The following is a 16,267-nucleotide window of genomic DNA, read 5'->3' on the forward strand; positions in this document are numbered from 1 at the left end:
AGTCACACATGTTGTACAGTAAATAAAATTTATTTTCAATGTTCAGACAACACACCGATTCCTCATTTAAATGGAAATAAACAGTCCACAGTGAGCGCTGCAGCTGACGCTCTACTCGTCTCATCAGCCTGCAGCGTCTCCTGCATTTCAAACGGCTCCTGGTGCTGAGGGGAAGTAGCTTTATAAATATCAAGGCTCCTCAGGGGGGTACTGTGTGTGGTGAAGTTTGGGAGGGGTCTGGGTTGGCTGTAGAGGCTCATTTGCGCTGAACTTGTGTAAAGGATGAGGGCAGCTGGATGGGCTGGACGGGTTTCTTGCGGGAGTCTGGGGAGACCCTCTGGACCGGCGAGGGCAGCAGCTGGTTCCGTTTGATGATCTGCAGGGCCAGCTGGGTGTTTCCTGAGGGCGCAGCACACACACTTTTAACACCTCACACACACACATAATAATCTAAGGAAATACCACTAATGGATAGGGCTGCATAATATATCAAAAAGTCTATTGTTATATCAACATTTAGGGTAGACGTATTGCAAAGACACCTTGACCTGATATCAATGATAGCCTATTCCATGTGCCATTCATTCACCCTCTGCATGGTAATATACTTGGCTATCAGATGAAGAAGAAGTTATGCTAGTGGCTGAGGCGGTACATTTACAGTCGATGAGCACCGAGTAGAGCACATGGATTTGAGCTGAAGGGAAAGAGACCAGTGATGAAATGATGTGGGATGAAGAGGAAGAACTGGTATCTAAATCACGCCTGTTTTTTGAAAGCATATTGGATTCAAGAAAAATGACGTTTTATAAACCCAAATTGTATGCAAGTAATGCCGAACACATGTGACAACCAGCGGAGGTAACATGAGTACCTGCAGCCCCTGAGATGTGCCGCACCAGAGCGCAGTGCCGTTTCGCAGTTGGATTGACATCATTACGTTAAAAAAAAGACAGTGTGACCAGAGAAAGGGTTTGTCATCATGATACCTGTCCTCACTGTCCAAGATCTTTGTCAAACTTTACAAAGTTATCAGATTTAAAGGATAAGTAAACATCTTTCTGAACATATGTTATTCCAAATGAAGAAACTAAATGTTTCGTTGATTTCAGTGTGTGGCATACCGTTCTGCAGCTCTAAGTACACTGCCAGCAGGATGGCTTCAGGTGGAATTTCCTTAGTGTTCACCATAGATGCAGCCTGATGAAGAAGAAAAAAAGAGATTGTAACGTTTTAACTATAACTTAACACAATTGTTTAGAGAATGCACTATACTTAAGAGACGATTGTTTTTTTTCTCCACACAACATACTTAAATCCATCATATCGGCTGTGAATAGAAGCTTGTGAGGAACGAGGCACAATAAAGCTGCCTGACAGCAATCTGCTCAGCTAGTTACTTTGGTTTCTATGGTTACTTGAAATTCTTGCTAGTGCTGCTTCATACAGCGGTCATCTCATTGGTTGCGCTTTAAAAAGGGGAGTGGCATTCAATTTTGATATAATTTGAACGTTGAGAGCAGCATATTGGGGCAATCTGTAGCAGTGGGCTCCCCTGGGAGTCACGCACCACAGAGCTCCCAGGAAGTGACCAAGCAAAAGGTGGTATAACAACTTCGGTGTCATATAATGCCTTTTGGGCAGGAAAAAAGAGGAGAAGCAACTTCCCAGTATGAACACTTGAATAGCCCTTAATCATTAGGTCCTCAAAAGTTGTAAGACTCACTTGGGTGGGAGGCGGGGCTTAATGATGGGGAGGCGGGGTTAAGACTGGGAAACTGGTCTTAACTGGGAGGAGAAGGACGGCAATATCAGCACAGAGCCATTTTACCACTGATTCAGTGAAGGCAGCTAAGGCAGATTGCTACACACTCTCTTAAACTTTCTGCATCATGTCTGTGTTGACATTTGACTGGTTTTCAAAACCATATCCATCTGGGTGAGCGGTCTCTGCTGCAGCAGTAACAACATGCCCTCACACAAAGCTCCAGAACTAACCTCAGAGGCACTGCTATGTTAGGCATGTGCATCTACGTGTGCTGCCCTGTTCTGGGATTGTGTTGCTTTATGCTAACCTAATTACTGTTAATGGTTTGTATTTGACCCTGACGAGGCTGTTGTTGGAGTTTGATGCACTGTGAAAGAAACCCTGACTGCTGCCTTACACAACAAGCTTAAATTGCGGCACCTAATGAGTATATGCAAGTCATGTAGCTGTCGTCATGGTTACCTGATGCAGGCACTTGCGGGCCTTCTCGTACTCGCTCCTCAAACAGTAGGCGCTGCCCAGGTTGAAGAGCATCATGGCCCGGGCTGACGTCACACTGCTGGGGTAACACAGGGGGGTCTGTTTCCCTGCTGCACACACACCACACACTTAGTATTCTGATGTCATTTGAAAATGAATCATTCTTAGTGTTGTACATATCATTTTTGTTCAATCATAGAGGAATTTCTGAATGTTGACTCACAGGACTCCACAGGCTCTTCTCCTTTGTCTGAACCTGTTGACGAAAACAAAGCCGAGCATTAATCCCCGAATCAAAGCAGTGTGTTCTGTAGAGGACAGTGGAGCGGCCCCTGACCTTGGTCCTGCTCGCTGCTCAGCACCCCCATCGACACGTCGCTCACGTTCTCTGGGTTGAGGTGTCCGATGGCGTCTGAGATCCTGTCCAATGAGATGAGGGCTTCAGCAGCATAGAGGTGACCCAGGAACCTGCACAGAGAGCAGAGGGCTGAGTGACAGGAGCAAACATGGCTGACGACCAGCTGATAACTTCACGGATGCTGTGACTCACTTGAGCGATCCGGACACCTTAGTTTGATGGAGCAGTTTCTCAGCGTGGTTCAGTGCCATCAGGTTGTCTCCCAGTGCCAACGCCACATAGGCACTGCAGGCCAGGATGGAGCACCTGCACATCAAACAGAAGACAGAGGTGAGTGTGCAGCCGGGTCACAGCTGATGTGTCGGCTGTAGTGAGGAGAGCAGTGTTTACCTGAGGTTCTCCACTTCCTGTTTCCTGAGAGGGGACGATGGTGCAGCGGACAGGAACTTATCGGCCTCCGGACCCTTCCCACTGCAACACATCATCACACAACTGTCAAACAGCAGCTCTTCAGTCAAGAGGAAGCCATTATTGACGGTGGATCAGATGGCACAATATGAATATTCTTGTGAACGAAAGAAAGCTGTCCTAACTGAGCAAATAGTAACAGAGGCTCAAACAGTCCTAGTTTCTATTATTAACTATATAGAGTACAACATGCTCAGCAGAGATGACGCTCCTGTAAGCTCCAACATCACATTACTGAGTTGTGTTAATGTTCCGTGCACTGATCATATTTCACCCTCACAATCGTAGTAAAATGCATTTCCTTTTTTCTAGGGGAACCTGAATTTGACATCTATACTGAGGTAAGACTAAATTAATCTTGATACAACTTTTTAGTGTGTTTGTGCGCGTGTGACCTGCAGGCGTCGCTGATCTCGCTGCCGCTCTCGGTGCTCCCTGCCTGGCTGCAGATCTTGGAGCCGTTCTCTGTCTTGGCGTCCTGCTGGTGTTCAGGCAGCAGCAGCAGTGCGTTCCTCAGGCCGATGGCTGCAAACTCCATACTGGCTACTGGGATAGCTGCTGACTGGCCCTCACTGTACACACACACGTACATACACACAATTATACAATATTTCACTCCATTGAAACAAATAATTAGAGTCAAACATGCTGTCATATATATTCTGCAAGAGATCTTGTCATATTCAATTCAATGGTATTGTGTTTTTACTTAGGACAGAGACAGATTAGCTGTTCTCCTGTTCCTAATCTTCATGCTGTGTGTGTGTGTGTGTGTGTGTGTGTGTGTGGACACTGACCTGTATATAGTGTTCTGGGTAGACTGCGATGCCAGGATGATCTTGCGATGGTAGCCTTGCCCGACAATAGACTGAACTATACCTTTTTTACAAGGTAAACCTTTGCTTTCTTGCTCCGATCCCTGGAAACAAACAGACATTGTTCACCTTTATAAATCTGTACAATGAGTAAAAGTTACTTTAGAAATACATGTTCAAACAAACAAATAGTTGGTGTGCCCATGGTATCTCTTGAATAATTATTGACCAATATTACATATTATTCCACTTTAAATAAACAATGTCTTTCACTTAAATCCAAAAACTACTTAGGTTGTCTTCGCTAACAACAGACACCAACACTGAAAAATGAAATAGAGGATCTATTCTGCTCAGTTTCAGGTTCAGAAGTGTATGTAGTGCCTCTACTGTGACATGTTTCCATGTATTAATGTTCAAAAAGGTTATTCTTTTTCTCATACTGCCTGTGCTGCAGCTAGGCCTGTCGCGATATTCGATAAATTGACTTATCGTACGATAAATAAAATGGACTCGATAACTTTTCTGAGCTCGATAAATTGCCGTTTACATAAGGATGGGACCAGTATTTTAGCCAGGCGCGCTGCGAGATATATATATTTACAGAGCTCTCTCTATCTATCTATAAATATATCTATAAATATATCTATATATATAGATAGATATATTTATAGATATATATATTTAGATATATATTTATAGATAGATAGATAGAGAGAGCTCTGTTTTCCAGCCTGAGTCTATTTAATTTATTGTTTTGGTTGTGTGTGATTTAATTAATTTATTATAAATTAATTAATTTGTTTTATTTATTATATATCATTTATATATTTTAACATTATTTCACATTTCATTTGCCATGTTGAATGTTCAATACAAAGTTATGTTTGAAAGGATGTACTTGAATTATTATTATATATTATCATTATGTCAGTGGTCTAAAATGGTCTTACAACAGTGCCGACAATATTATCGTTTATCGCAATAATTTCCAGGAAAATGTATCGTCCAACAAAATGTATTATCGTGACAGGCCTAGCTGCAGCACCTCTTTTCACCCTCTGCTTAGAGATGTTTCCCCCACCCCCCCCCCCCACCCCCATACAATGTGTTGGAAAATCCACATGCAACAGAGCTGAAGTGAAATGAGGAGGTTTCTCAGTAAAGTGTGAGCACCTTGTTAGCGGAGATGCAGCACTCTGCCAGGCGCAGCCACAGTCTGGGGTTGGAGTGGTACACCTGCACGGCCTCCATCAGACACTCGAAGGCGGCCAGAGGCCTTCCGATGTGCAGCAGCTGGATCCCGCAGTTATACAGCAGCTCGTAGCGCTTGTTCGCTAGCAGAGCGCACATCGGGATACCTGTGAACTTCTTAGCTGGAGAAGAGAAAAACATCTTCTTACCGTGGTGATAATAACAATAATAGTAATAATTTAGAAAACTTCATTTGTATAGCACTTTTATAGTGCTTTAACAATGGAGGTAAAAAAAAGGGAAGAGAATACATTAAATAACTAAATTATCCAAAAGTTCACAACAGATAACCTACTCAGTAAGTAATACATACAATAAAACAATTTAAAAAAAGGCAATATAAAATCAATAATAAAAAACTCTATGACCAATTATAGGGGGACACTAAAAAAGAATGTGTTTCCAGTCGTTTGCCTCTAATATGTGACCCGCTCTATCGAAATCAGTCGGAACGGCTCATTTAAAAATAAACGTGGATTTGCGTAAAAAACTAGTTTTTCGGGGTTCGGGTGTTTTGTTTGATTTTAAATAAACAAAGTCTTGGCTTTCAAAATATGAAACTTTTATTTCCAAAATCACACGATAAATACATTTTTGTAGCTTGTAAAGGGAAGATGACAGCGCTCACTCGCCACTCTGCTCTTCCTCAGCACCGCCCCCCTCCCTCCGGCTGAAATTATGAATGTAAGGCGTAATCATAGATAACACGGCAGGGTCCGTTACAGTTTGTTTTCATCTGATTTCAAATAAACAAAGTCTTGGCTTTCAGAATATTAAACTTGTTTCGGCAAATTCAGATGATAAATACAACTTTGAAGCTTCTAACGGCATAATTACAAGCGGAGAACGGAGTAACTTAACGTCACAGCAGGCATAACAACAGCCGGTGACACACACACACACACACACACACACACACACACTGGATTCCAGAGAAGAGGAAACTTTGAAAGCCTTTTTCTCAAAATGATGACTCAGTCATTATATAATGTGACATATTTTGCTTAATATTTGGAGTACAACAACAATCCTGATATCATTAGGAAGCTAGGAATCTCCTCTTTCCAACAGTGTATACAACTCAAAATGTGTCTTCGGGTCAATGCGACTGATTTCGATAGAGCAGGTCACATATTTCCTGGTAGGGTATTCCAGTCTCGTAGTGCAGTGAATAAAAGCTGCTTCACCCATATTTCTTTTAGGGGAATATTTTAAAAGCCGGCTGAAAAAACGTGGGAAGTGTTCACAACATTTGACAATAATGTTTAAACAAAATCCTCAGCAGAAACAATGTCCTTATTGCTCTGGATAATCCATACATCTCACTGTCAGCAGTTTTCATTAGGGACTATTTATTTAGTAGAAGGCAGTTCCGGTGAAAGTGCTGACGGAGAGTAACAGTGCATCTAAACATCACAAACTATAAAAACCTGGCCAAATCAAAGTCTAGCCCCAGCCTCACCTTGCGCGTTGCTGCCGTCTCCTAGCTGTGCGCACGTGTGGTCGTTCTCTTGCAGCGCCTTCTTGAAGTAGAAAATGCCTAGGTTGTGTTTCCCCATTGCGAAGTGTATGCACCCCAGATTGTTCCAGAACATACATCGAACACATTCCCCTGTATGAGACAAGATGCACAACCATTAACAAGTACATACAAAATAAATCAAACTACTAAGGCAAGCTGCATCAAAAGTAAAGACAATGTTTTAGCCAATAAGGATACATTAGCAATCTGAACCGTAAGTAGCTGTGTGGCTTTTCAGATAAAGAGGGAGAGGAGTGTTTACCCGTCTTGATGGGTCCAGGATGCTCTGCGATGTTGGAACTGTTCAACAGCTTCACTGCTTTCCGGTAGTTTCCTCTCAGGTATTCAAAGTTACTCTTGAGGAAAAGTGAGGGTGCAGACTGAGGGAGGAACAGGAAAAAAGTAAGAGAGAAACACACAGACCGACATACACTGGGAGAACCATCAGCATGGTGTCTGTCACTGTGGCGGAGCAGCTGGAATGAATGGTGCTGTAGTGTGAACAAAAAGCTATAAAAACATCTTATGTTCTTTTTAAATCTGTGCTATGTCAATACCATGAAAGTCTTTAAAACATTATATCCACCTTTCAAAAACAATGACATCCTGGCTTGGGGGTGTAACTTATTACATGTAAAGGGAATAGGTCATTAGGATTTAAAGTGTGTGGGAGAGAAACTTTGGGATTTGAGCCTTTGCTGACCATGTACAAAACCCTATGTAAAACACTGCAGGAAAGAGATAACCCCAAAAGCATAATAGGGGCTCTTTAAAGTAACCCTGCCAGCCCTCATGACATCACATCCCCCCCCCCCCCACACTGTTTGAACAACATCATGGTGGAGACTCACGTTCCCTGCTGTGTTCATCACTGACTTGATCTCTCTCTTACAGGCCTTGGAGGATTTCATCTGAATGTAGGCTCTCACTTTGTACTGTAAAGGAAACAACAGTCAGTCACAGAGGCTGGAACAGGGAGGGGGGGTGGTAGCTGGGATCTCTGAGCTCTTACCTGGTGCATCTTTGACTTGGCGGCCTCCATCATGGCTGTGAACTCTGCCTTCTGGTTGGCTCCATCTTTGTTTGAACTCTGGAATCAAGCACAGCATTCAAACATTTAAGTATATCTTTATTTGCCTCACTCCCCTCACTACAGGACATATACAACACCCGCAAAGCACTCAGCATTGTGGGTGACTCCACCCACCCCTCCAAGAGCCTCTTCAGCCGCCTGCCTTCAGGAAGAAGGTTCCGCAGCCTCAGCTCGGGCACCGTCAGGCTGGGGAACAGCTTCCTCCACCAGGCGGTCAGGATGCTGAACTCTCTCCCCTCCCTCCCTCCCTCTGACATCTCTCCCCTGAACTCTCCACCCTGCCTCCGACCTTTCTCCCCTGCCCCAAATGTGTACACACACACACACACACACACACGTACACACACACACACACACACACCTTTTCTCCACTGCTACTGCACTGAAACTGTACTTTGAACACTTAAATATATTATTAACATTATAAACTGTATACCCCGGTTATCTAGGCCCTTTGTTTTGTTTAAAGTGGACCTATCATGCTATATTTAAATGATATATTGTAGGGCCATACCTATATAAGGTATATTTATACGTTTCTGTTTTCAAAATACCAAACAGATCATGCATTTTAGCCATGCCTCATTTCGCTCTATGTGCTGTTTGCTGTCTACGGGTCTGATTCTGTGAGCTGCAGCTGACCACGCCCCCCTGCAGGAGAGGGGAGCCGCTCTGATCAAGTCAAGAGGGGGAGAAAAACTCCGTCCTCCGTGTTTTATTATATTGTTATAGGCCTATAGTCGTTATTCATTTGTTTTAAAGCTCAATAAATAACAAAGAAGACCTTTGACCGGCACTTTTCTAATTTTGTCCGGAAGATTTCAACTTTAACCGACATCTTGACCGGCGAAAGAAACTGAAACTGAAACTGAAACTCTGCCGCACGGTCCCCTCGTTCCTTGGAAGAGGCGGAGAGGTGGGTGTTTGTCATCTGCTGGTGGACTAACCGGAGAGAATTACAGTGCTTGCCTCGACGGGGAGGGATTGCATTGAATTAAAGCAGCGGGAGCAAACGCTTGCTTCTCCCTGCCGGGAGGGCAGGGAGAAAAAAAGCCACAGCGGAGAATAAACAGAAGGGTAACCTAGGTAACTATGGGCGGGAAGTCTTCTTCGCTGCTTTTGTGGCAGACTACAGCGCCACTTACAGGCCTGGCATATGTACTACAGCGTCTCCAGCGCTTTCGAGCGGCAATGGCCGGCCGTGGCCCAACCCCACATTCCCCTGATAGGTGGAGAGTTGGCCCAATAGCCGTAGCGCCACTTCTGTGACGTCATTGAAGTGTTCAAATCTGGATCAGTTTTTATCAGATCCGTTGCAGCCCCGTTTTTAGAGATTTGGGTATGGAGGAAAATAGAGAGGGTTGTGTTTTCTGACACTTGGTGAGTTCCCTGGAACACCGGGGACACATATTCATGTATAAAAGACGTACAAAAGTGCATTTTGCATGATAGGTCCCCTTTAATGTATACCATGTTTATCTAGGCCCTTTTTGTTTTTTGTTTGATGTATATATATATGTCACACTGTAGGACTGCGGGAAACGATATTTCGAGATTTCTGGATGTACAAAATGTAGAATTCTTGACAATAAAGCTGAGTTTGACTTTGATTTAGTTAGTGGCTTCAGGCGCAACTGCATAACTAGATACAAGTGTTTACAGCTGTAGCCATACCTCTCCTTTGCCGTTCTTGCTGCTTCCTGTTGTGGACAGTTTGTCCAGCACAGCCAGCAGGTGGAGGGCCTTTTCTGGCTGGAAGGTGAGCAGGTACAGGTCCACCAGCAGGAAGCACACCGCCTGAGCAAACTTCTCTGCAAGGACAAATCAATAAAAGGACTGTGTGTCAAAACCTGGTTCCTTAGAAAATATATGTACAATACTTTCAGATTAACTGGGATGGGATGCCCCCTCCGTATATAAACCCTGTTAGTGGGACAGGTTTCAGACTCAAAGACTTGAAAACTGTGTTGAAAGGGTTAACCCTAACCCTTCATATACCTGTGTCTAGTCTATCAAATGGTAGACTTGTTCATTTTATCATAACGTTTTTTATTTAAAGGGACTGAGAGGTTTGCAAAAAATAAACACCATTAGTTTATTATTTTTGACCAAGAGATGGTGATTCTAAACCATGGTTACAAAAAGTTAAGACAGTTACTGTTTTTGACAGAGAGAGACTAGTTTGTCCCAAAGCTTGCTGCTGTATTCACACCTTACACATTAAAGAGTGCCTTATTCAGCTGTGAGTGTGACTCAAGACGAAGTTCACTCCATCATGGCGTGGTAGTGTAGTGGGTGGTTTGGAATTGGGCCTAGGTTAAAGGAAACGGTGGCTTACACATCCATGTCACGATATGATCAGCATTTTCTAATATTAAAGACACAATAAGCAGGGGTGCACATAACTTTTTTAGTGAGTTACTCAGATGAGTACCAAGAGACAGCGTTTGGTACTCACCCCACACGAAGCGTGGTCCTCCTCAGTGTCTCCTTCACTGTCCTCAATTTACACTTCTTGCATGCTAGATGATGAAGATGCACCTCCCTGTCTCTTTGTAAGCCTCCAATTTGCTTTCTCCAAAACTTGTTGCCAAAACTGTGAAGTCCTTGCATTTCCTGAGGCCAAGTTGAAGGATCAAATACTAAGAAATGATCACATGACTTGAAGTCATATCTGATTTCAAATGTGGGAAGTAACAAAGCACACTTATTCAAGTACAATTTTGAGATACTTGTAGTTGACTTGAGTATTTCTATTTTATGCTACTTTGTACTTCTACTTTTACTCCACTACATGTATTTAATCCCTTTAGTTACTTCACAGATGTGGATGAATGATGTGAAATCTAATCAAGTGTTAAATCAGACTTTAGTTCCACCTGGAGTAAATTCACAAGCTACCCTGCAGTATACAAAGTCATTCAAACTAGCTGCACCTTTACCAGCTTTGAGAACACTTTCATGATCAATCATTATAAAACATATCATATATATTATTCTGAAATGCACCAATCTGCACAATGAATACTTTTACTGTCGCTACTTTCACTATATTTTGATAATACTTTTCTAATTTTACTTGAGTAACATTTTGAATGCAGGACTTTTACTGTAACTGAGTATTCCTACACAAGATCTGAGTACTTCTTCCACCTCTGTCTGATTTCAAACTCTTCCATTAACACCCTGAGTAAGTTTGCAGCTGTGTGTTTCACTCCACTTTGGTGTAAATAAAACTGCAGCAGCTTGACCACAGAGCGTGAACGTTGTGATCAGATGATTTTGCGCAGTTCTCCAGTGTGTGCGCGGGGCACAGAATGCACAGGGGAGTCTCCCACTGCAGCCAGTTGGCGGACTTTTGGCACAATTCTGTTGTTTATACCGACGTTAACCCTGTCTGTGCACACGGCGACCAACTCTGTCGTCCAGTGATCTAAGCCTCTGCCTCCTGGAAAGCTTCACAGGTCCGTCGGTTATGTCCTGCGCGGCTCACCCAGCTCCAGTTCAATCAGTCATAGAAAGATTTTTTGCAGGGAGCGAAACGGCAACGTAGCTGCTTAATGTCTTTGGGTTTTTTGACATGCCTAGTAGTTTACTCCATTGAGTGTTGACAAGAAACATGTGTAGACGAAATATGTGTTTTGTTTTGATGTACGCAAAGGCGCGTAGTGACACAAGTGACGTTACGCAATTCAGATTTGTGCCGCGCATGCGTACCTGCGTACCAGTTATGTGCCCCCCTGACAATAAGTCAAGACTATGCAGCTTTTTGTCTACACTCATAAAAGTATCCAGTTTAAATGTCATGTCCTTAAATCCTTTAACATTTTGTCAAAAGTCATGAAAAATGCTTGTCACATGCTATCAAGGAACAATGTCCTCAAAAAGCTACAAACACCTAAAAGGTATTCACTTACATGATAATACATTTTTATAGAGTTTTATCAAATATTGAATGATTCTGTCCTTGAGATTGAATCGGGAGAACAGTGGATCGGCAGTTGGGTGATCAACCAGCTGTTGTATGGAATATTGTCAGTAGTAACAGCAGAACATACCAAACGGTTCCAGGAACTGGTAGAGCCTCTCTCCTATTGCGATGGCGTCAGAGTACTGTCGCATGTGATAGTGGATGATGGCTTGATTATAGTATAGCCAACTATTTTCTACATCATCCAACCCATCAATGTCCTCTGCCGATGTGTGAACCTGAGATATGAGTGATGTGAGAAGAAATGCGAGACATCAGGAAGAAGCACTGTTAGTCTACAACTTATACTGAAAACTGACCCAACGCGCCCTGTAAACATGACAGGGTTATGACCCAAGTTTCAGCAGTTACCTGGTTCTTCATTGCCATTAGTGTCTGCTTCAGAGTCCCTGTTGTAGTCTGACTGCTTTTGTAAAACTCTACGACGGCTTTGTTCATAGCGATCTTATAGTCCTCCTTGTTGAGCTCCTGCAGGGTTTCCAGGTGTTTGAGTGACTCGTCGTACTTCCCGCTCTGTGAAGAACAACATGACATCATTTCTTCTTGCGAAGTGTTTTTCTGACAGTTATCTCTGAGTAGCTCCATGTCTGTCCAACACAATAATAACGTGTTTGTGTAACAAGATGAGTCTCAAGCAAACTACATGTTGACCAGAGTAAAGGAATATTTCAGCCAATGCAACAGTATATATTTATAAACCATTTGTTTCTGATTTAAATTAAATGATCAGCAAACAAATACTGTAGTTTTATCTTACATTAAAAGGAGAAAATAGTGCATTTAGTGCAAATAATTCACATTAAGTGCTTTAGTGTTCTGCCACCTGCACTACGTGAATGGGATCAGTCTTATAAACTGAATTGTGTGAACATGTAAAGGAGATATTTGTCTGTCTACAGAGTTTTCACTGTCTCCCTTCAGTTAATGATCCTTTCCCGATTTAAAAAGCGCTTCCAGTGCCACCCCATCCTTCCAACAGGATAAGGGCTTAAATGATGTTATGGTAAGGTAGGTATTAGGGTTAGGTTAAGGTTGGGGTTAGAGATAAGATTAGGGTTAAGGTAAACAGAAACACACATTGTTACAACACCTAAACCAGACCACAGATGAGTTTATGTCTGTTCTGTCATCAACAGTGGCGAGCCGTGACTTTTATACCTAGGCCCTCTGACGATGTCATCACTATCACTGACATGAGCCATCATGAACGAACTTATGCTAATCATAAATCTATCGATTAGATTTATGATTAGAAAATTATAAAAGTAGGGCAGACATGTGGATATTATCCGGCTAAACAAAATGTGCATTTATCAAACAGGTTTGTTTTCCACAGACCTTATTTCGAGCTATTTTCCAAAACCCTATGGAGAAATCCCATTGCTTTTGTGTCGAGGGAACCCGAGCGCAGCTTACTTCCTGGTGTTAGGACGCGTCACTGCACCACTTTATACACATGCATCAACTTCACAGCGGGCGGAACTTGTCATAAAGTCTGCGAAAATAAAGCCCACCCATTTAGAGGGAAGATAAGATTGGTCAATTGTACTGTCATTTGACATTACTCTCTCATTGAGTTACTGTAGCGGGCCCTCTGTGAATTTACAGCAGGACCACCAATCAGCTCCTATCTTCACCTCGCAGAGACGAGCTTCTTTCATTTAACCCTTCACATTCCAACAGAAACTGAACAGGCAGATTCGAAGGATTTATTTCTTTGGAAATGTTATTTTAAATACAATTAAATCAAGTTATTTTGGTAAAACTAATGAAAAATATAACAAAAAAAATGTTTTAAAAACAAAATATTAAAAAAAAATGTTTTCAAATATTATTTTTTAGAATATCTTAGGCCCTCAGAGAGACGGCTCGCCACTGGTCATCAATTTTCTCACATTATTAGTGACAGCTGATATGACCTGCTGCTAGAAACAATTGTCACTTTAACCAATTACCATAACCCAGCAAGAAGCCACTATGGGTTTTTGTTGTACACTGCTACTCTTTGAAGAAAATTAACCTTTATTTATCCCCCTAGGGTGAAATTCAGTTTTCAGTTTCTGTGCCATGGAGAAAGACAGCATTAGGGTGTTTATGTGTGAAACTGTTATCCAATCCATCAGCTACAATCAGCTCGGATCTCTACTCTTGATGGAGGAATTATACAGAATGTATCGCAATCACTAAGAGAAGAAGTAAGCTAATTTACAAGGTGTATTACATTCGCATGAAGTCAGAAATGTGTGAATTTATATATGGAGACAAATGTGACCCTATGCTTATTGCTGACTGTCTTTCTGTAAGTGTTGCAAGTACAGTTTGTTGACACTGCAGAACAGTTTTGAAAGGTGACACAGTGTTACTGCAGAGAATAGCCAAAATATATGTACTGGATTTCGAAGTATGTTAGGAAAGGAAGACTTACCAAATATGCTTCATATGCACTGGCTGCCATTTCTTTCTCCTGGTCTGTCACGCCAGGGGACGATGAGCTGTCATGCTTTGCTTCGTTTTGTTCTGATCAAAATGAAAGAGAGAAACAAATGTCAAGGTTACATAACATCACACTTAAAAAGAGGCTTGACATTATCACTGAACACATTGTCATGTTGGTGGAACCGCTTTAATATGATGTGTGATTTGTGAATGGAGCATTTGCCTGCTGGAGGTAGATTTGTGGACTGTAGCCATAAGGGATGGGCACTGTTTGGCATTTAAACAGTGCAATTATATCTCACTGACAAGAGTTGGGAGGGAATTTGGCCACACTGCTTATACTGTGGTAGCTCTCTCTAAATGCTGCTGGCCCTACCGTCCGCATGTGACAGCAGAAATCAAGCTTGGTCCAGTTGAGGTGAGCCTGCACTACAGCCCCTGTAACCCCAGCTTCCTGTTCTGATCTGACACTGGAGCCTGCTGTCGGCGGTCCACTTCAAGGATGATGTTGTGCTTTCAGAGATGCTCTTCTGCATAACACTGTTGTCCCGCCTTGTTAAAAGAGTTACTGTTGCCTTCTTGCCAGCTTGAACCAGTCTGGCCAGTCTCATCTGATCACTCTCATTTTTGCTCACAGAACTTCCGATCAACAAAAGTCTGATGTTGTTCACACCATTCTCTGTAAACTGTGAAGACTGTTGTGGTAAAATCAGCAGATACTAAACTACCAACAACTAGACCATGCTCAAAGTATCTTAGATCACATATCCTCTCAATTATAATGTTTGGTCTGAACAACCACATCTCCACATGCTTTACGCATGATTGGCTGAGTAGATATTACACACTAAAGAGAAACATATACTTGTGTAGTAAATACAGTAGCAGAGAGTGCAACCCCACATGACGGTATGTGACAGTTGGCGGATTAATTGAGAATTAAAAGTGACATTTTAAGAAAAAGAACATTAACAGTTCATCACATCTTTAAATCCTCCTTTTTATTCAGAATGCATACATTTATTTGAATAAAATGAACGCCTCAGCCGTTGCCTTGGTTCACCCTGACAACGCTAACTGTTAGCATATCTGTTAGCCTGCTCACTGATGTGGGATTAAACGACATATTCTTATTATCGGTACTCGGTAGATTATACGACAGCCGTATTTACCAGGCTGGAGACATTAACGCTGGACGTCTGAAGACATGTTCATGTCCTTAATGTTTTCCACTGAGAAAAAAAACTTCAATGCGACATTTGTGAATGAAGTTCTGCCTGAACGTGTCTTTGGGCAACATGCATTCGGCTAGGCTAACGTTTACGTTCACGGGCGCTGTAGATAAATTAAGCCTTATTATACTACACAGCACGTCTCAAACTAAGGACAAACTGAGCATTGGGGTGAATATTATCTTCAAAGTATATTACCAGTAATTAATTTCAAAATGTGCGTTAAAAGTGCATTAGCTTAAATTGACCATATCTAGCTACGCAGCTAGCATTAGCTAACACACTCACCTGTATTTTCTGCCATATCTGTGGCCTTTTCGAGGATAGTTAGAAAACCTGTATGTGTCGGGTCCGTTTAGATTGGATTTAATTCCGTTGATTGGCACATGTAACGTTGAAATTATCCGTGAATACCTTATCATCAGTGTTTCACGCAGAAGATGGCTAGTGTCCGCTCTAAACAGATTCTTCTTCGGCGTTGCTGACAGTTTGCAACAAACTGGTTATACCGCAACAGCGCCCCTGCTGTTATGCACATGTCAGCACAGTTTGAAAGAGCATTCTTCATATCATTCCTATTTTCCTATTTGTCAATATAATATTTAATGCCCCATAAATAATAAAGAGAGGTGTGTTTCTGGCAAAAAGACAGTTCTCCAGCACACAGCCAAGATACAAATCATAATGTATCATATTCAATAAGATTACAATGTATCGTGTTTGCTGTTCTGTAACAACCAGGTATCTCTCTACTAATCTTTTCATGATTTTCTCAGAAAAAAGCCTTTTTTTTTTTTCGACAATGAGTTTCCAGCTTACTTTCTGTAGGCCTATTTAAATTCATGAGAAT

At 42.1% G+C, this 16,267-nt stretch overlaps 1 protein-coding gene across 3 annotated transcripts; it reads right to left on the minus strand.

Moving 5' to 3' along the window:
- Positions 1 to 9: 9 nt before the first annotated feature.
- On the minus strand, positions 10 to 15,939 carry cnot10 (CCR4-NOT transcription complex, subunit 10). 3 transcript variants are annotated; one of them, XM_034115605.1, is made up of 19 exons: positions 15,706 to 15,939; positions 14,175 to 14,266; positions 12,101 to 12,262; positions 11,817 to 11,967; positions 9,433 to 9,569; positions 7,678 to 7,755; positions 7,517 to 7,600; positions 6,928 to 7,045; positions 6,606 to 6,755; positions 5,066 to 5,265; positions 3,872 to 3,993; positions 3,470 to 3,646; positions 2,997 to 3,077; positions 2,799 to 2,912; positions 2,586 to 2,716; positions 2,472 to 2,504; positions 2,231 to 2,355; positions 1,125 to 1,200; positions 10 to 399 (listed from the first exon to the last, which is right to left on the minus strand). In XM_034115605.1, exons 1-19 carry the CDS (start codon positions 15,719 to 15,721, stop codon positions 257 to 259), a joined length of 2,190 nt encoding a protein of 729 aa, XP_033971496.1. In that variant the 5' UTR covers positions 15,722 to 15,939; the 3' UTR covers positions 10 to 256. The 3 variants fall into 3 exon arrangements, with proteins under 3 accessions (XP_033971496.1, XP_033971495.1, XP_033971497.1); XM_034115604.1 differs by having other exon boundaries at positions 2,231 to 2,358; XM_034115606.1 differs by having other exon boundaries at positions 2,231 to 2,358; positions 15,832 to 15,895.
- Positions 15,940 to 16,267: the final 328 nt, after the last annotated feature.

This window comes from Trematomus bernacchii, unplaced genomic scaffold (genome assembly GCF_902827165.1).
Source record: "Trematomus bernacchii unplaced genomic scaffold, fTreBer1.1, whole genome shotgun sequence".
Classification (NCBI taxonomy): Eukaryota; Metazoa; Chordata; class Actinopteri; order Perciformes; family Nototheniidae; genus Trematomus; species Trematomus bernacchii.